General features: G+C 55.8%; 1 protein-coding gene across 2 annotated transcripts in view; it reads right to left on the bottom strand.

Annotated features, from left to right (window-relative positions):
• Window positions 1-21,400, bottom strand: part of LOC132389675 (WD repeat-containing protein 26-like) — a 46,897-nt gene extending 25,497 nt beyond the window's left edge. For both annotated transcript variants that reach the window (XM_059962220.1, XM_059962221.1), the window contains exon 1: window positions 20,933-21,400. In XM_059962220.1, the coding sequence (XP_059818203.1) occupies window positions 20,933-21,390 (458 nt within the window). In that variant the 5' untranslated portion in view covers window positions 21,391-21,400. The remainder of the gene's footprint in view (window positions 1-20,932) is intronic.
• Window positions 21,401-21,984: the final 584 nt, after the last annotated feature.

Raw genomic sequence — 21,984 nt, 5'->3', positions numbered from 1 at the left:
GTGCTCTTTCACCTGCACTTGTAATTGTTCAGTGAATTTTCCAGCTATTACAGAAGACTGGGTTCTGTATTTTCTAGCAGCTTCATGGTCTGCAGTAACAAGAGTCAGACTGGAATTTATTTATGTATTATGTGCCACTATTACAGCTTGGGGTGCTCTCAGTAAGGTGTCTCCGCATTTCCTCCCACAGTACAAAGACATTCCGCTCAACAGGTTAACTGGGTCACTGTAAACTGTCCCTCGATTAGGTCAGGGTTAAATTGGGGATGGGGGACAGCACCGCTCGAAGGGCTGGAGGGGCCAATTCCACACTATCGCTAAATAAAAGATTCAGCTCGGAACAGGCTCGTAAGCCGCCTATTAACCCCAGCCTCATTCAGAATCAGGATCAGGCTTAATGCCACTGGCATATGCCACAAAATCTGCCGTTACCTGGCAGCAATACCTAACAATACACCATAACAAAAGCTGTAAATTACATGTATTAAAACAGTTAAGGTAAATAAGTAGTGCAAAGAAAGTAGTGAGGTGGTGTTCGTGGGTTCAATGTTCATTCAGAAATCTGATGGCAGAGGGGGAGAAGCTGTTCCTGAATCGTTGAGTGTGTGTCTTCAGGCTCTTGTACCTCCTCCCTGATGGCAGAGGGGGAGAAGCTGTTCCTGAATCACTGAGTGTGTGTCTTCAGGCTCCTGTACCCCCTCCCTGATGGCAGAGGGGAAGAAGCTGTTCCTGAATCGTTGAGTGTGTGTCTTCAGGCTCCTGTACTTCCTCCCTGATGGCAGAGGGGAAGAAGCTGTTCCTGAATCACTGAGTGTGTGTCTTCAGGCTCCTGTACCTCCTCCCTGATGGCAGAGGGGAAGAAGCTGTTCCTGAATCGCTGAGTGTGTGTCTTCAGGCTCCTGTACCTCCTCCCTGATGGCAGAGGGGGAGAAGCTGTTCCTGAATCGTTGAGTGTGTGTCTTCAGGCTCCTGTACCTCCTCCCTGATGGCAGAGGGGGAGAAGCTGTTCCTGAATCGTTGAGTGTATCTTCAGGCTCCTGTACCTCCTCCCTGATGGCAGCAATGAGAAGAGGGTGATGGGGGTCCTTAATGATGGATGCTGCCTTTTTGAGGCATCGCTCCTTGAAGATGTCCTGGATGCTGGGGTGCCTGGTGCCCATGATGGAGCTGACTGAGTTTACAAGCTTCTGCAGCTCATTTCGATCCTGTGCAGTGGCCACCCTGCTCCCCCACCCATGCCTGACGGGTGATGCAGCCAGTTAGAATGCTCTCCACCGTACATCTGTAGAAATTTGCGAGTGTCTTTGGTGACAAACCAGATCTCCCCAAACTCCGAATGAAACATAGTCGTTGTTGTGCCTTATCTGTAACTGCATTGACCTGTTGGGACCAGGATAGATCCCCAGAGATGCTGATACTCAGGACCTTGAAACTGCTCACCCTTTCCACTTTTGATCCCTCAATGGTGTATTTTCCCTCGTCTTACCCTTTCTGAAGTCCACAATCGATTATTTGGTCTTACTGACGCTGAGTGCAAGGTTGTTGCAACACCACTGGACCAGGGGGTCTGCCGTGCTCCTGTATGCCTCCTCATCACCACCTGAGTGATGTTACCTGTAGTCCGACTGTGAGCTGTCGACGACTTGCTTTTCCCTTTGTCTTCGCAACTCTTAGTGAAATGACTAGCAATAACTTTTATGCTACATTCTCAACTGTCAGTAGCCTGATTCTGTGTCTTGTTTTTACAGGCCCCCCCCCCCAGTGAAATACATAAAAGTGTGGCGACCCGCTTCCCACGCACTCAAACCGGTTCACAAAGCGGCGCGCGCTGGCACTGAGGCCGGTCCCAAAGAGGGCGCCAAGTCTGCTTCACCAGCAAGGGGAAAAGCCCGCGCGCAGGATGGGACTGTGAATACGCATAGCATTCCCGCCCGGGGAGGGCGGGATCAGGAAGGCTTTAAAGCGAAGCTGCAAAGTTTGAATAAACCTCTTTTGCAACTGCAGCTCACCGACTACGTGTCATTATTTCAGCGCTGCGTGTAGCACACCGCTACAAAATTACTACAGTACTGTGCATCATCATGTGCCTAAGACTTTTGTACAGCACAGTATGTACTTTTTATGAATTACGGTTTTGATTCTACATCGCACTGTGCTGCTGCCTATAAACAGTCAATCTTGCCACATTTGCCAGTGATTCTGACCCTCACCCCTCAATCTCTGCACCCTCAGTACCTCCTCTCAGATAGAAACGCAGCCTGTCCAATCTGCCTTCCGAGAGAACCATAAACCAGGCTCCACTACAGGATAGTCCCGCCAGCAGCAATCTCACCATCCATCACCCACATTCAATGGTTTGACCAATATTCAGAACTCTACTTAGCTGAAGCAACTGCATAAACGCTGCAAGAACTGGTCAGAGGCTGCCCTGTGTTTCTCATCGCCAAACTGCTAAGGCCTTCCCAACATTATTATAAAATCTTTCTCCGAGGATCGTCAACTTGTGGGTTCCTGAGATCGTGTGAGGGATGCTGTCGGGAGCGTAGCTCCCGGTAGGGTCGAGGGGGAGGCTCCAACCGAGCCCTGGAGCTGGCGGAAGGAGATGACCCATCACGATGACAGTGAAGATGGAGGAAGTCTGGAGCAGGGAAGGGTCCCCAGTCGTCTTGTGTTCCACGCCACTGGACCCCGACCCTGATCGGCCAAGGACGGTGTGATGGCTACCCGTGCATCAGCCTCCGCCATTAAACAAAGTCACGCCCTGGCGTTCTCCGTGAAGGGAATAGCGCCCTGGGACAGGGGCTCCCAAACTTTTTAATGTCCATTACCTGAGGGGGTCTGTGGCCCCCTGGATGGGAACCCCTTCCTTGGGAAGGTATACGTGACCCAAATCATTGTCTATCAGCCCAACCCATCCATTTGTCCAAAGTGAATTGATTATCAAAGTACATACAATCCTGAGGTTCATTTTCTTCCAGGCAGACTCAATAAGACCATAATAGCCAAAAAAGAACCAATGGCAACACGGGTGCTCAAAAGACAAACTGTACATATGCAAGAAATAATAGAAATTAATAAACACCGAGAACGTGAGCTGAAGGGTCGTTGAAAGTGAGTCCATAGGTTGTAGGAACATTTTGATGATGGGCCAAGTGAAGTTATCCCCTGGCATGTGATACTTGAACCATCTAGGACGTGGCAGGACATTTGAGGGGTGTCCTAACCCATTCAGCTGCCCCCGCACACCCTGGAGCTCAGTCACTAACTGTATTGCAGTTACTGCATCAGCGCATCTCAACACCAAAGACTAGGGTTGTAGAGGGGGCGAACCCCGTTCCACACCCTCTTGTACCAGCTGGTTCAGGCACCTTCACACCCTCTGCACCAGGCAAGATTACCCTGACCATTTCAATCCCCAAGCCCAGACGTTAGTCCACGGCCACAAGGAAGCCGCTCAGCCGAAACTCGTATTCCACCAGAGCAGCCTCCATAAACCTCGATTTCTCCAACGTCTGGGAATTTCTCTCCTCCAGCACTGCCCTTCCAGCTCACTCTCATCTTCTCCTCCCCCTTCTGCATGGTCCACACCCCTCTCCTATCATATTCCCCCTTCTTCACCCCTTTTCATTTCCCACCCCTTACCCTGCAGCACCACCACCCCTTCCTTCCCCCTCACCCACCTCCTCCCCCCCTCACAATGCTGGTTCCTCCAGCATTTTGTGCGAGTTGCTTTGAAAATATCCAGCTAACTCTTAAACATCTTATCAGCACGACGTTCACCAAAAGCTACATGGTGGGTCTGAGATTCATCAGGAGGGTGACCTTCAGAATCACGTTATTACCAGTATGTGAAACTCCCCAGAATTGACTGGATCGGTGACGAGCGGAGGACATGACCGGAACAGACAATACAATTTACAAGACAACAGTGTAATCACCGAGTAGGATGCACCCGATAGGGTAAAGGTGTACAAAACCAGCACTCAAATGCTCGAAACCACGCAGGAAAATGACTGGCATCCCATCATGCAGAAGGTATACAAACCCGGACCAACAGTTAGGGTACCTTCAACAATGCTCTCTTGGGCAATTATCGCGGGCCTCGATAACGATGCCAACATCACAAAAAGAGGTTGAATATAAGAAAATAAAATTCTAAATGGGATCACAGTCCACTGAGGTTTGTTCAGAGAGATTGTGGCCCATTCCATCATTGTTCAACAGTAATCTGATTTACAAAAAAGACAATAGCCCATTCTGCTTTTCAAACAACGCCGATCAGGGCCCAGATCAAAGTAAATCACAACAAACATCTCTGCCACAAAAACATCTGAAGAGAACAGATTCTGCAGGAATTGGAAGCCCAGAGCACCACGGACAGAATACCAGGGGAACCGAGCAGATCATGCAGCATTTATGCAGAGAACGAACCAGTTGACTCTTCTGACAGACATCTCATATTCCTCATTCAGGAGAGGGGCCTGCAGGGACAACCCTCCCTACACACCGATCCCCCGTCTGCAGTCCCCACCCTCCCTGTACACCGATCCCCCGTCTGCAGTCCCCATCCTCCCTGTACACCGATCCCCCGTCTGCAGTCCCCATCCTCCCTGTACACCGATCCCCCGTCTGCAGTCCCCATCCTCCCTACACACCGATCCCCCGTCTGCAGTCCCCATCCTCCCTGTACACCGATCCCCCGTCTGCAGTCCCCACCCTCCCTGTACACCGATCCCCCGTCTGCAGTCCCCATCCTCCCTGTACACCGATCCCCCGTCTGCAGTCCCCATCCTCCCTGTACACCGATTCCCCGTATGCAGTCCCGATCACGTCTGCAGTGTCAATCCTCTGTACACTGAACTCCTGCCTGCAGTGTCAATGAACTATTGATCTATATTTCCAGATCCCTTTTTTCTACCACACTCCTCAGTGCCCGACCGTTCACTGTGCAAGACCTGCTCTGCTTGGTCAAGCTGAAGTGCGACACCTGAAGTTGACTGCATTGAACTCCGGCTGCCATTGAACCCAGTCCCCGCAAGTTCTGTTAGACCCCTACACTGTCATCTTGATGTCTCCTGCAAAATTGCTGATCCAGTTATTCACATTGGCACTGATCCCTGTGGCACTCCACTTGTCACAGACCTCCAGTCAGAGAGACAACTATCGACCACCACTCTCTTGCAAAGCCAAATTTAACTTCCTCCAATTTAATGCCAAGCTGTAGCGATGTGCTACACACAGCGCTGAAATAACGACACGCAGTCGCCCTCTCCGGGTGGAAATGACGTCAGAGGTGCATTACCAAAGTCTCCCACGGTGCGCTGGCTATTTGTGAGCCGGTTCGCCTGCACAGAAAGTGGGTCACCACATAACCCCCCCCACCCCCCCAGAACCGGCGATACACCCCCGAGTGTCCACAGTCTGGATCAGCCTCTGTTTGGGAGGTCTGCCTCTGCGCCGCGGTGCCTGAACCTCGACCGGCTGCGCCAAGTCCACATGGGCCGGTTTGAGTTGGTCCACCGTGATAACCTCCTCTTTCCCCCCAATGTCCAGAAAGTACGTGGACCAGTTGTTGTTGATCACCTTGAACGGCCCCTCGTACAACCGCTGTAGCGGTGCCCAGTGTCCGCCCCTTCGTACAAACACACTTACAGTTCTGCAGGTCTTTGGGTACGTGGGTCGGGGTCCGTCCGTGCTGTGAAGTCGATACGGGGGCCAGGTTACCGAGCTTCTCGCGTAGTCTGTCCAGGACTGCTGCAGGTTCTTCCTCTTGCCCCCTTGGGGCTGGTATGAACTCTCCTGGGACGGCCAGGGGTGCGCCGTACACCAACTCGGCCGACGTGGCGTGCAGGTCCTCTTTGGGCGCTGTGCGAAGTCCAAGCAGGACCCAGGGAAGCGCGTCCACCCAGTTAGGTCCTCTCAGGCGGGACATGGGAGCCGACTTCAAGTGACGGTGGAAGCTTTCCACTAGTCCGTTCGACTGTGGGTGGTAGGCAGTTGTGTGGTGTAGCTGCGTTCCCAACAGGCTGGCCACAGCCGACCACAGGCTGGAGGTGAACTGGGCGCCTCTGTCAGAGGTAATGTGGGCCAGTACCCCGAAGCGTGCTACCTAGGTTGCAATCAGTGCTCGGGCGCAGGAATCAGCAGATGTGTTGGTGAGCGGGACCGCCTCTGGCCACCTCGTGAACCGGTCTACCATAGTTAGGAGGTACCGCGCTCCTCGGGACACTGGTAGGGGGCCCACGATATCCACGTGAATGTGGTCGAACCTCCGGTGGGTGGGTTCAAACTGCTGCGGTGGGGCTTTAGTGTGCCGCTGCACCTTGGCTGTTTGGCACTGTGTGCACGTTCTGGCCCATTCACTGACCTGCTTGCGAAGTCTGTGCCACGCGAACTTGCTGGAGACCAGCTGGACGGTTGTCCTGATAGATGGGTGCACCAAACCGTGTATGGAGTCGAAAACTCACCGTCTCCAGGCTGCCGGGACGATGGGGCGAGGTTGGCCGGTAACCACGTCACACAGGAGGGTCCTCTCACCTGGGCCTACGAGGAAGTCTTGCAGCTGCAAACCCGAGACTGCGGTCTTGTAGCTGGGCATCTTGTCGTCTGCCTGCTGCGCCTCCGCCAGTGCTGCATAGTCCACCCCCAGGGACAGGGCCTGGACAGCTGGTCTGGACAGTGCGTCCGCCATGACGTTGTCCTTTCCCGAGACATGCTGGATGTCCGTCGTGTACTCAGAGATGTAGGACAGATGTTGCTGCTGGTGAGACGACCAGGGATCGGACACCTTCGTGAACGCGAAGGTCAACAGTTTGTGGTCCGTGAACACGGTGAATGGCCTGCCTTCTAAGAAGTACCTGAAATGCCGGATTGCCAGATACAGTGCCAACAGCTCCCGGTCCAAAGCACTGTACTTGAGTTCGGGTGGCTGTAGGTGCTTGCTGAAGAACGCCAGGGGTTGCCAGCGCCCCTTGATGAGCTGCTCCAGCACCCCACCGACTGCTGTGTCGGATGCGTCCACCGTGAGTGCGGTCAGAACGTCCGTTCTGGGGTGCACCAGCATCACGGCATCTGCCGAGGCTTCCTTGGCTTTAATGAAAGCGGCCGCGTCCTCCTCATCCCAAGTAACGTCCTTGCCTTTACCCGAAATCAGGGTGTACAAAGGGCGTATGATATGGGCTACTGAGGGGAGGAAACGGTGGTAGAAGTTCACCATACCAATGAACTCCTGCAGGCCTTTGACCGTGTTGGGCTGGGCAAAGTGGCGGATCGCGTCTACCTTGGCGGGCAGAGGTGTTGCCCCGTCTTTGGTAATCCTGTGGCCCAGGAAGTCAATGGTATCGAGACCGAACTGGCATTTGGCCGGGTTGATTGTGAGGCCGAAATCACTCAGGCGGGAGTAGAGCTGGTGGAGGTGGGACAGATGTTCCTGGCAACTACTGCTGGCTATAAGGATGTCATCCAAATAGATGAATGCAAAGTCCAGGTCGCATCCCACCGCATCCATTAACCGCTGGAACATCTGTGCGGCATTCTTCAGGCCGAACGGCATTCGGAGGAACTCGAACAGGCCAAACGGGGTGATGAGTGCTGTTTTGGGGATGTCTTCAGGGTGCACCGGGATTTGATGGTATCCCCGGACGAGGTCTACTTTGGAAAAGATCCTTGCCCCGTGCAGGTTTGCTGCAAAGTCCTGTATGTGCGGCATGGGGTAGCGGTCCGGTGTTGTAGCCTCGTTCAGTCTGCGGTAGTCGCCGCATGGTCTCCAACCCCCGGCTGCTTTGGGCACCATATGCAGGGGGAGGCCCATGGGCTGTCGGACATTCGTACGATCCCCAATTCCTCCATCCTGTTGAACTCCTCCTTCGCCAGGCGGAGCTTTTCCAGGGGGAGCCTTCGTGCGCCGGCGTGGAGGGGTGGTCCCTGGGCCGGGATGTGGTGCTGTACCCCGTGTCTGGGCATGGCTGCCATGAACTGCGGTGCCAGAATCGATGGAAAGTCCACCAGGATTCTGGTGAATTTGTTGTCCGACAGCGCGATGGAGTCGAGGTATGGGGCCGGCAACTTGGCTTCACCCAGGGAGAACGTCTGGAAAGTCTCGGCATGTACCAGTCTTTTCCCTTGCAAGTCGACCATCAGGCTGTGAGCTCGCAAGAAGTCCGCTCCCAGGAGTGGTTGGGCCACCGCGGCCAGTGTGAAGTCCCACGTGAACCGGCTGGCGCTGAACTGCAGCTGCACTGTGCGGGTGTCATAGGTCCGTATCGTGCTGCCATTTGCAGCCCTCAGGGTGGGTCCTGGCTTCCTGTTGCGGGTGTCGTACCCTGTCGGGGGCAAGACACTTATTTTCACTCCGGTGTCGACCAAGAAGCGGCATCCTGACTGTTTGTCCCAGACGTACAAGAGGCTGTCCTGGTGGCCAGCCCCCATAATCAGTAGCAGCAGCTGGCCCTGGCCCTGGCCCTGGCCCCTGCAGGGCGGGTGACAATGACGGGCTTCTGTGCCCCACCGCGGGTGGTAGAAACACCACTGTTCACTGGCCTCCTCACTCCTGCCTCTGTGTTGTGTGCGCCCCCCTGCCGGGCCTGGTCTGGTCCACTGTTGGGCGCGTGGCCTGGTAATTTGACCGAAGGATGCCATGCTCTCCCTCTTGGCTTTCCACAGCACATCTGCCCGGGTCGCCACCTTCCGGGGGTCGCTGAAATCTGTGTCGGCCAGCAGCAGATGTATGTCCTCGGGCAGCTGCTCTGGGAACGCTTGCTCGAACATGAGGCAGGGTGTGTGTCCGTCAGCCAGGGCCAGCATCTCGTTCATCAATGCTGACGGCAGTCTGTCTCCCAAACGGTCCAGGTGAAGCAGGCGGGCACTTCGCTCACGCCGTGAGAGGCCAAAGGTCCCAATGAGCAGAGCTTTGAATGCTTCATATTTGCCTTCTTCTGGGGCCGACTGTATGAAATCCGCAACCTGGGCGGCCGTCTCCTGGTCAAGGGCGCTCACCACGTGGTAGTAACGTGTGGAATCAGAGGATATCTGCCGAATCTGGAACTGGGCTTCTGCTTGGCTAAACCACACGTGGGGTCGCAGCATCCAGAAAGTCGGCAGTTTTAGCGAAACTGCATGAACAGACGAAGAGTCGGTCATCTTTGGTCCAAATCTCATTTGGATCGTCGGGGTCACCAATGTAGCGATGTGCTACACACAGCGCTGAAATAACGCCACGCAGTCGGTAAGTCATTTCGAGACTAGTTTATTCAAACTTCGCGGCGCTGGCATTTAATCCCTAGCGCCCGCCCTCTCCGGGTAGAAATGACGTCAGAGGTGCATTACCAAAGTCTCCCCCCGCGCGCTGGCTGTTTGTGAGCCGGTTCGCCTGCGCAGAAAGTGGGTCGCCACAAAGCAGCTGAAGACAGCATCCACTGCCTCAGCTCCTGGTAACTTCTTCTAAAAGCTCTACAAGATTGGGTAGATGTGACCCACCACACACCAAGCTAAGCTGACTATCCCTGATCAGTCCCTGTTAGCCCAAATACTCGTCTATGTAGTCGCTTCGAAAACCTGCCAATAACTTTCCAATCGTTGTAATTCATTATTTTGAGTGTGCACGGACTGTATTCTTTCGCACATCGGTTGTTTGTCATCGATTCCATTGAATTTATCTGCTCTACAACGGAATCCCACAAGAAAACAGGATTGTCGGTGGTGATGTACACATACTCTGATAATAAATTTCCCCTGAAGTTTGAGTGTTGTCTCAAACTTTCGGAGACACAGACATGAAGGGCTCAACCGCCACAAAATTAAAAAGCTTGATTCTGCCATCATGCCCTCTATAGAGTCATGACTAAATCAATAGCAACAATGTCACTGGTACTTCTCTAACGAAGGGAAATTCCTGCACGCTGAGGCCAAAGGGGATCACTGCTCGAACCCCTCGTGCTCCCACAGAAAGGAGATCACATGTGGAAGTACGATCAAAGCCTCAACGCAGCTACCAAAAAAGGGAGAACTTTATCCAAACCGGCAAGCCGGATAACGTCAGATCACCTCAACTCTGAACTGATTGTGTGACGTACACTTTCAATGATTCGACAATTCATGTTCCAGTCCTGACGAAGGGTTCGCTCGTTTCCACCCACGCTGAGCCCCTCCAGCACCCGCACAGTCTGAGTTCACATTTCAGCATTATTTTTTATTACCATGATGGTTTTTCACATGGCTGCGAATGCCCTGAAGAAAATGAATCTGAAAGTATGTGGTGACATCTACAGTCCTGTGCAAGAGGCTGGGCCACATTGGGGGGCCCGAGACTTTTGCACAGTACACACCGTATTTGTCAGCGTGGAGCAGAGAGCAAGCTTGTAAATCTGGCGGGAACGCCGTGGGACAGGGAGCAGAGGAGGAGTGTCAGGGATGGAATATGCAGACACACCCAGCCCTGAGACACCCGGACAGGTAACTTGAATCCAAACAATGTACTGTAGTCTGAAGAGGATTATGAACTGAGTTAAACGTGAGAGATGACAGCTCTTCTTCCTTTGAGAAAAGTGATAAGGTCACACAAACACAATCACAGCTCACTTCACAGTTCATATCTCCCCCATACCACCCTGAGATTCCAATACAAAGAAATACAAGGGAATGAGAGAAAAACTACAAATACTACCAAACAACCAATGTGCTAAAGACAGTTTAGAGTCTTTGTTGGTTGAGGGGTAATAACTGTTCCTGAACCCAAGGCTCCCTCCTGTACCTCCCCCCCGATGGCAGCAATGAGTTCATAACGCCAAGCCTTATGAACCAATGAGAGCACACACCCAAACACACCCCCACATACAGGTGTCACAGTGACATGCCACATACCGAAGGAAATCAGGGTCCCAATGGAGATTCACACCTTGCACATAGAGCGGTTCTCAGCTCCCATTTTCCAAAGGTGAATCACGGCCCCATTGAGCCCGAAAATGAAATCACACTCCATCCACGAGGGAGATTCCCTCAAACCACAGTGCAGGTCCACTGTCCTCAATGCAAAAATTGAGGACAAGACCCATAGACAATGTTCCGTCTAATTTGTTTTCTATAGCTGCTCAGACCAACCATTTCTCTGAGCAATTCAAATGCATTCATGTATTATGCACATCAAACAATCAAATGTCAGGCAGTCAAAACAACTGACAAGCACAATAGTGAAAGTAAAATGTTTTGACTCGATGGCGTCAGCGCTCAGCAGTTCATTTCCAATGAGTCCCATTCTGTGTTTATTGTCACAATTTGTAACAGCGTTATAACTTGAAACACCAACAATGTAAATATGCTGAAACTTCAAAATGTTTCGAAGTAAAGGCTGTAGTACATTTATTATTTAGAAAATATATGCATCATATCCACTAACACAACTAATTACAGGGTATTTTAAAATTATACCAACATTATTTCAAAACTATATTATATAAAAGAAATTGTCAGCCGCGTGGCAACAGAAGCCACGCGCATAGGCGTATGTCAGTTACCACACAGCTCAGAGGCGCCACCAACGCTGACGAGAACCGGGTAGAAAGCCTGACTGCTCACAGCCGAGCCTCACTGAGAAAAGGCGATTGTAGCCACAATCCTCAGGGCCTGACAGTCGTAATGTCTTCCCTACCACAGAGCGGGTCACTGTAGAGTGAGGGTGCTCTCTGTGAACCATCCCTGCAGCTCTGATACAATGGCCCCAACACATCCTGATTGGGCTGACTGCACCCTCCACACAAATGGCTACCCCAGGCGCATTGCCCACACAGAAAGAACCGTAAGACACAGGAGCCATTCAGCCCATTGAGTCTGCTCCACCATTCCATCATGGTGACTTACTGCACCTGTCTTCTCCATGAAAGTCCCTTCCCAATCAAAAACCTATTAACCTCCACTTTAAATATACCCAATGACTTGGCCACCACAGCTGAATTCTCCACCCTCTAAAGAAATTCCTCATCTCTGTTCTGAAGGGAGGATCATAGCCCTGAACCTCCATCCCAAACAGCAGTCCGTCTCCCCCTCCATTACGCAGGGGACAAAATCTCATACAAGCTCCACTCTGAAGATGATTCACAGGCCCAATGCCTCACATACAGAGCAGAGCCCAGACAAAGTGCTGGCTCCCACCCTTGTTTGGGACCCTCCATTCTCCACTCTCACAGCACTGATCCCCACACGAAAAGAGGGCATTCCAGAGCCAATATCTTCTTTAGATCCACTTCAATGTTTTTGCAATTATACATAAATACCCCTTTAAGGTTTACAACTCTAATTGCCCCTCCATGCAAAAATAAATTAAGGAATAATAGTTTTCACAGAGCCCAATCCCACACCCCAGGTTCATGCCCCAAACCCCCCCATCAGAGGGGATCAAAATTGCATCCGCCTCTACACAACGGTGATAAAGGTGCCAATTTTCCCCATGCACAAAGCCTTTCGCAGTGTCAAACTCGCACACAAAGGAGATTCACAAAGAGGATTACAGTCCCAATGGCATTCGTACAGAGAGAACCCTCTTCGAAGCACCCGAGAGCACACACCCCAAACTGATCTCAAAAGGGCTCCAACACCCAACCAAGGGACCTTTCCAAACACAGCTCCCATGGCCCCCACACGTACAGGGCGACGACTGGAAAATTTACACAGACAATACCCCTGATCAGCCCCGTGCAAAGGGCTCACCCCCCTGATATTGTCAGACATTTATGATTACACCAACTGCCCCACTCTGTTATTTCAACTTCTATGCCCCCAAGAAAGTGGGGCCACAGCTCTGATTTCTCGCTGCAGTGAGGAATTAACAGTCCACAGGTTATTACAGTCAGCCCTCCCTATCCGCGGGGAGTTGGTTCTGGGACCCCCTGCGGATGCTCAATCCCTTTATATAAAATGGCGTAGTATTTGCATATAACCTATGCACATCCTCCTGTATACTTTAAATCATCTCTCGATTACTTATAATAGCTAATACAATGTAAATGCTACGTAAATAGTAGTTATACTGAATTGTTTAGGGAATAACAACAAGAAAAGAAATCTGTACAGTCGGTCCTCCTTATAGTCGAATTCAACCAATCGCGAAAACCTGGAAGTGCTCTCCCAGCACTTGCTGTTCGAGCATGTACAGACTTTCTTTTTCTTGTCATTATTCCTTAAACAATGCAGTATAACAACTATTTACATAGCATTTACATTGTATAAGGCATTATAAATAACCTAGAGTTGATTTAAAGTATACGGGAGGATGTGCGTGGGTTATCGCGGATCGGGATTGGAAATTCTCTCACTAACTAAGTCGGAAAAGGTACATCTGGTATTATTTAGCATCAGTTAGTCAAACGTTTGTCTTGGTGTACAGTATAATTTTACCTTTCTATGCATATAAAACACTTAAGCGCCTGGCTCGAGAAGTTCCCAAGTTCGATCAAGTGACAGACCACTTCCGAGCGCGCTCTCCACCGTGCTGGGTTGATGTGGAGGATCAAAAACCCAAAACCCAATGATTAAACCACTGCGTTGCTTAGTAATAATTGTAGCTTTCATCGGGGCAGAACCTTTCTCACTTCATCCTTTAAAATTGTTCCGATCGTTGACCGACGTAGCCTAACGCTTTTCCAATGACCGATGGCGTTTCATCTCTTTCCGATCGCTTTATTATCATTCGTGATTGTGATTATTTTCCTGAACAGAAACATAGCAGATTCAGAGTTCTACCGCAGGGTGCTAATGTCCACCGCACTGCGACAGGTTAAATAAGGTCTGGGGTTCCGCTGGGTCCCAAGGTCCACCTCATTGTGACAGGTTGAATAAAGGACTTGAGCATCTGCGAATTTTGGTATCCGCGAGGGGTCCCGGAACCAATCCCTTGCGGATAAGAAGGGCCGACTGTACATGTTCAGTACAGACGCAACCATCGTAGCTCTTCTGGGAACGCTTCGGCATCAGCTGATCCCGATTTTCCCGTGATCTTGAGGCTGTAGCGCTTTAAATAGCTAGCCAGCCATCCCTTACTAGCATTAAACTCCTTCCTCTCACTCACAACACAAGTAGCGAACGAACGAGACGCGAGGCGAACAATGCTCAGCTTCTGGGTTTTCCCAATCCGCGGTTGGTTGAATCCGTGCATGCGGATGAGGAGGACGGACTGTACAGCACTGGTGGCCCCAGTCAAAGTGCTGAGCTGCCCTCAAGATGGGCATTAACCAGGCTGTTACTCCTCTGCAGAATTCAAGATTGCTATTGGCATTCTTCAGTGCAAAGGGGAATGAAATAATTCTTACTCTGGATCCTAAACAGCTCAAGAACACACACAATATGAGAACAATCACATTACAAGTTACTGTACAGTCACACTAACAGAGTGATTCAATGCAGGGAAAGTGGAATGCTACGGATACGATAGGCAGAGGTGACAGAGTACCATTCCCCCCTCACAGACACCGAGACCCTCCCTTCACCCACAAAGGCAGGGGGTGACAGAGTACCATTCCCCCCTCACAGACACCGAGACCCTCCCTTCACCCACAAAGGCAGGGGTGACAGAGTACCATTCCCCTGTCACAGACACCGAGACCCTCCCTTCACCCACAAAGGCAGGGGGTGACAGAGTACCATTCCCCCCTCACAGACACCGAGACCCTCCCTTCACCCACAAAGGCAGGGGGTGACAGAGTACCATTCCCCTGTCACAGACACCGAGACCCTCGCCTCACCCACAAAGGCAGGGGTGACAGAGTACCATTCCCCCCTCACAGACACCGAGACCCTCGCCTCACCCACAAAGGCAGGGGTGACAGAGTACCATTCCCCCCTCACAGACACCGAGACCCTCGCCTCACCCACAAAGGCAGGGGTGACAGAGTACCATTCCCCTGTCGCTGACACCGAGACCCTCACCTCACCCACAAAGGCAGGGGTGACAGAGTACCATTCCCCCGCACTGGGGATCAGAGTCAGACACTGAGACTTGGGGTGACCTACTTACAGACCCCTTAAGAAAAGGAGATCGAGGGCCCAATCCTCACTGAGTGTTGCTCACTACCCCACTGCCCCCCCACACACACACCATCCCCCACCCTCCGAGACAGACATGGGGGGGGGGGGGAGAGATTCACATCAACCCCTCCTCTCCTCCAACAGAGAGACACACACACAGACAGACACAGGGGAGACACCCCTCCCAGACACAGAGGAGGGGGGACACCTCTCCAACACACAGACACAGGGGAGGGGGGACACCTCTCCAACACACAGACAGACACAGGGGAGGGGGGACACCTCTCCAACACACAGACACAGGGGAGGGGGGACACCTCTCCAACTCACAGACACAGGGGAGGGGGGACACCTCTCCAACACACAGACACAGGGGGGACACCTCTCCAACACACAGACACAGGGGGGACACCTCTCCAACACACAGACACAGGGGAGGGGGGGACATCTCTCCAACACACAGACAGACACAGGGGGGACACCTCTCCAACACACAGACAGACACAGGGGGGACACCTCTCCAACACACAGACACAGGGGAGGGGGGACACCTCTCCAACACACAGACAGACACAGGGGGGACACCTCTCCCAGACACAGGGGAGGGGGGACACCTCTCCAACACACAGACACAGGGGAGGGGGGACACCTCTCCAACACACAGACAGACACAGGGGGGATACCTCTCCCAGACACAGGGGAGGGGGGACACCTCTCCAACACACAGACACAGGGGAGGGGGGACACCTCTCCAACACACAGACACTGTGGAGGGGGGGACACCTCTCCAACACACAGACACAGGGGAGGGGGGACACCTCTCCAACACACAGACACTGTGGAGGGGGGGACACCTCTCCAACACACAGACACAGGGGAGGGGGGACACCTCTCCAACACACAGACACAGGGGAGGGGGGACACCTCTCCAACACACAGACACTGGGGAGGGGGGACACCTCTCCAACACACAGACACTGGGGAGGGGGGACACCTCTCCAACACACAGACAGACACAGGGGGGACACCCCTCCCAGACACTGGGGAGGGGGGACACCTCTCCAACACACAGACACAGGGGAGGGGGGACACCTCTCCAACACACAGACACTGGGGAGGGGGGACACCTCTCCAACACACAGACAGACACAGGGGGGACACCCCTCCCAGACACAGGGGAGGGGGGACACCTCTCCAACACACAGACACAGGGGAGGGGGGGACACCTCTCCAACACACAGACAGACACAGGGGGGACACCCCTCCCAGACACAGGGGAGGGGGGACACCTCTCCAACACACAGACACAGGGGAGGGGGGACACCTCTCCAACACACAGACACTGGGGAGGGGGGACACCTCTCCAACACACAGACAGACACAGGGGAGGGGGGACACCTCTCCAACACACAGACACAGGGGAGGGGGGACACCTCTCCAACACACAGACACAGGGGAGGGGGGACACCTCTCCAACACACAGACACTGGGGAGGGGGGACACCTCTCCAACACACAGACACTGGGGAGGGGGGACACCTCTCCAACACACAGACACAGGGGAGGGGGGACACCTCTCCAACACACAGACACTGGGGAGGGGGGACACCTCTCCAACACACAGACAGACACAGGGGGGACACCCCTCCCAGACACAGGGGAGGGGGGACACCTCTCCAACACACAGACACAGGGGAGGGGGGACACCTCTCCAACACACAGACACAGGGGAGGGGGGACACCTCTCCAACACACAGACACTGGGGAGGGGGGACACCTCTCCAACACACAGACAGACACAGGGGGGACACCCCTCCCAGACACAGGGGAGGGGGGACACCTCTACAACACACAGACAGACACAGGGGGGACACCTCTCCAACACACAGACACTGGGGAGGGGGGGACATCCCTCCAACACACAGACAGACACTGGGGAGGGAGGGGGACACATCTCAGACAGACTGACACTGGGGGGGTCACCCCTCAGACAGACAGACAGACACTGGGGAGGGAGGACACCCCTCAGAGAAACACTGGGGAGGGAGGACACCCCTCAGACAGACAGACACTGGGGAGGAGGGGATCACCCCTCAGACAGACAGACACTGGGGAGGGGGTGTCACCCCTCAGACAGACAGACACTGGGGAGGAGGGGATCACCCCTCAGACAGACAGACACTGGGGGGGGGTCACCCCTCAGACAGACACTGGGGAGGGGGATCACCCCTCAGACAGACACTGGGGAGGGGGGGGGTCACCCCTCAGACAGACAGACACTGGGGAGGGGGGTCACCCCTCAGACAGACAGACACTGGGGAGGGGGATCACCCCTCAGACAGACACTGGGGAGGGGGGGGGGTCACCCCTCAGACAGACAGACACTGGGGAGGGGGGTCACCCCTCAGACAGACAGACAGTGGGGAGGGGGGTCACCCCTCAGACAGACATACAGACTGGGGAGGGGTGTCACCCCTCAGACAGACAGACACTGGGGAGGGAGGGGGGGGTCACCCCTCAGACAGACAGGCAGACACTGGGGAGGGGGGTCACCCCTCAGACAGACAGACTGGGGAGGGAGGGGGGGGTCACCCCTCAGACAGACAGACACTGGAGGGAGGGGGGTCACCCAGAGAGACAGACAGACACTGGAGGGAGGGGGGTCACCCAGACAGACAGACAGACATTGGGGAGGGGGGTCACCCCTCAGACAGACAGACACTGGGGAGGGAGGGGGTCACCCCTCAGACAGACAGACACTGGGGGGGGGTCACCCCTCAGACAGACAGACACTGGGGAGGGGGGGTCACCCCTCAGACAGACACTGGGGAGGGGGGTCACCCCTCAGACAGAGACACTGGGGAGGGAAGGGGTCACCCCTCAGACAGACAGACACTGGGGAGGGGGGGTCACCCCTCAGACAGACAGACACTGGGGAGGGGGGTCACCCCTCAGACAGACAGACAGACACTGGGGAGGGAGGGGGGTCACCCCTCAGACAGACAGACACTGGGGAGGGAGGGGGGTCACCCCTCAGACAGACACTGGGGAGGGAGGGGGGTCACCCCTCAGACAGACACTGGGGAGGGAGGGGGGTCACCCCTCAGACAGACAGACAGACACTGGGGAGGGGGGGGTCACCCCTCAGACAGACAGACACTGGGGAGGGGGGGGTCACCCCTCAGACAGACACTGGGGAGGGGGGTCACCCCTCAGACAGACACTGGGGAGGGGGGTGTCACCCCTCAGACAGACACTGGGGAGGGGGGGGGTCACCCCTCAGACAGACACTGGGGTGGGTGGTCACCCCTCAGACAGACACTGGGGAGGGGGGTGTCACCCCTCAGACAGACACTGGGGAGGGGGGGTCACCCCTCAGACAGACAGACACTGGGGAGGGGGGGGTCACCCCTCAGACAGACAGACAGACACTGGGGAGGGAGGGGGGTCACCCCTCAGACAGACACTGGGGAGGGGGGTGTCACCCCTCAGACAGACACTGGGGAAGGGGGGTCACCCCTCAGACAGACCGACAGACACTGGGGAGGGGGGGTCACCCCTCAGACAGACACTGGGGGGGGTCACCCCTCAGACAGACAGACAGACACTGGGGAGGGGGGGTCACCCCTCAGACAGACAGACAGACACTGGGGAGGTGGCGGGTCACCCCTCAGACAGACAGACAGACACTGGGGAGGGGGGGTCACCCCTCAGACAGACAGACACTGGGGAGGGGGGTCACCCCTCAGACAGACAGACAGACAGACACTGGGGAGGGGGGTCACCCCTCAGACAGACACTGGGGAGGGGGGGGTCACCCCTCAGACAGACAGACACTGGGGAGGGAGGGGGTCACCCCTCAGACAGACAGACAGACACTGGGGAGGGAGGGGGTCACCCCTCAGACAGACAGACAGACACTGGGGAGGGGGGGGTCACCCCTCAGGCAGACAGACAGACACTGGGGAGGGGGGTCACCCCTCAGACAGACAGACAGACACTGGGGAGGGGGGTCACCCCTCAGACAGACACTGGGGAGGGGGGTCACCCCTCAGACACTGGGGAGGGGGGTCACCCCTCAGACAGACAGACAGACACTGGGGAGGGGGGTCACCCCTCAGACAGACACTGGGGAGGGAGGGGGTCACCCTTCAGACAGACACTGGGGAGGGGGGTCACCCCTCAGACACTGGGGAGGGGGGTCACCCCTCAGACAGACACTGGGGAGGGGGGTCACCCCTCAGACAGACAGACAGACACTGGGGAGGGGGGTCACCCCTCAGACAGACACTGGGGAGGGGGGGTCACCCCTCAGACAGACACTGGGGAGGGGGGGGTCACCCCTCAGACAGACACTGGGGGGGGGGGGGTCACCCCTCAGACAGACACTGGGGAGGGGGTCACCCCTCAGACAGACCGACAGACACTGGGGAGGGGGGTCACCCCTCAGACAGACACTGGGGAGGGGGGGTCACCCCTCAGACAGACACTGGGGAGGGGGGGTCACCCCTCAGATAGACACTGGGGAGGGGGGGTCACCCCTCAGATAGACACTGGGGAGAGGGTCACCCCTCAGACAGACAGACAGACACTGGGGAGGGGTGTTCACCCCTCAGACAGACAGACAGACACTGGGGAGGGGGGGTCACCCCTCAGACAGACACTGGGGAGGGGGTGTCACCCCTCAGACAGACACTGGGGAGGGGGGGTCACCCCTCAGACAGACACTGGGGTGGGTGGTCACCCCTCAGACAGACTGACAGACACTGGGGAGGGGGGTCACCCCTCAGACAGACAGACACTGGGGAGGGGGGTCACCCCTCAGACAGACACTGGGGAGGGAGGGGGGTCACCCCTCAGACAGATAGACAGACACTGGGGAGGGGGGGTTCACCCCTCAGACAGACAGACAGACACTGGGGAGGGGGGGTTCACCCCTCAGACAGACAGACAGACACTGGGGAGGGGGTTCACCCCTCAGACAGACAGACACTGGGGAGGGGGTTCACCCCTCAGACAGACAGACACTGGGGAGGGGGTTCACCCCTCAGACAGACAGACAGACACTGGGGAGGGGGGTCACCCCTCAGACAGACACTGGGGAGGGGGGTCACCCCTCAGACAGACAGACAGACACTGGGGAGGGGGGTCACCCCTCAGACAGACACTGGGGAGGGGGGTCACCCCTCAGACAGACAGACAGACACTGGGGAGGGGGGTCACCCCTCAGACAGACAGACAGACACTGGGGAGGGGGGTCACCCCTCAGACAGACACTGGGGAGGGGGGTCACCCCTCAGACAGACAGACACTGGGGAGGGGGGTCACCCCTCAGACAGACAGACACTGGGGAGGGGGGTCACCCCTCAGACAGACACTGGGGAGGGGGGTCACCCCTCAGACAGACAGACACTGGGGAGGGGGGTCACCCCACAGACAGACAGACACTGGGGAGGGGGGTCACCCCTCAGACAGACACTGGGGAGGGGGGTCACCCCTCAGACAGATAGACACTGGGGAGGGGGGTCACCCCTCAGACAGATAGACACTGGGGAGGGGGGTCACCCCTCAGACAGACACTGGGGAGGGGGGTCACCCCTCAGACAGACAGACAGACACTGGGGAGGGGGGTCACCCCTCAGACAGACACTGGGGAGGGGGGTCACCCCTCAGACAGACACTGGGGAGGGGGGTCACCCCTCAGACAGACAGACAGACACTGGGGAGGGGGGTCACCCCTCAGACAGACAGACAGACAGACACTGGGGAGGGGGGTCACCCCTCAGACAGACACTGGGGAGGGGGGTCACCCCTCAGACAGACAGACACTGGGGAGGGGGGTCACCCCTCAGACAGACACGAACTGCCCTCCCAGGCTCGCCCGCCCCTCAGGCCCCTGGACCTGCGGCTGCCCCGGTACCTACTTGAATCCCAGGCCCCGCAGGTGCTGCCCGATCAGCCGGATCACGTCCTCGTCGGCCCGGGACAGCCGCTTCTTCTTGCGGCCGGCGGCGGCGGCGGTGGCGGCGGCGGCGGCGTGCGAGTCGGGCGGCAGGCCCAGGCCGAGGCCGAGGCCCAGGCCGTTGGCAGCGGGCGGGGAGCCGGGCTGCGCCCCGTTGGTGCTCGGGGCCGGGGCCGGGGCCGGGGCCGAGGCCGAGCCGGAGGCCGCCTGCTGCATGGCGATGACGGTGCGGCGGCGGCGGGGCCCGGGCCCGCTGGCGGACACTCGCTGCTTCTTCCTGGGCGGCGGCGGAGACGCTCCACCGGGCTCCGAGTCCGACGAAGAGGCCAGAGTGCTGCGTGGGGCGGCGCTGAGGAAAGGCCGCGGTCCGCAGCTCCCGGACTGGGCCCCGACTCGGCTCGGCGCGGCGCGGCGCGTCATCAAAACAACGCGACGCGTCACCGCGACGTGACGTCACCCAGCTCCCGGAGCCCGTGACGCCACAGACCCGGCTACAGCGTCATCCAAAGACAGAATGTCTCCAGGCGACCAATCACTACCCGTCAATCTGTCTCCAGGCGACCAATCACTACCCTCAATGTGTCTCCAGGTGACCAATCACTACCCGTCAATCTGTCTCCAGGCGACCAATCACTACCCGTCAATCTGTCTCCAGGCGACCAATCACTACCCTCAATGTGTCTCCAGGCGACCAATCACTATCTGTCAATCTGTCTCCAGGTGACCAATCACTACCCGGCAATCTGTCTCCAGGCGACCAATCACTACCTGGCAATCTGTCTCCAGGTGACCAATCACTACCCGTCAATCTGTCTCCAGGTGACCAATCACTACCCGGCAATCTGTCTCCAGGCGACCAATCACTACCCGTCAATCTGTCTCCAGGTGACCAATCACTACCCGTCAATCTGTCTCCAGGTGACCAATCACTACCCGGCAATCTGTCTCCAGGTGACCAATCACTACCCGTCAAACCTGGGCATGTGGACACCCATTAACAATGTCCTGACACTG

The sequence above is a fragment of the Hypanus sabinus genome, unplaced genomic scaffold (genome assembly GCF_030144855.1).
Source record: "Hypanus sabinus isolate sHypSab1 unplaced genomic scaffold, sHypSab1.hap1 scaffold_621, whole genome shotgun sequence".
In the NCBI taxonomy this organism is placed as follows: domain Eukaryota; kingdom Metazoa; phylum Chordata; class Chondrichthyes; order Myliobatiformes; family Dasyatidae; genus Hypanus; species Hypanus sabinus.
Note: the sequence above shows the minus strand (reverse complement) of the source record. Positions and strands in the feature narration are given on the sequence as shown.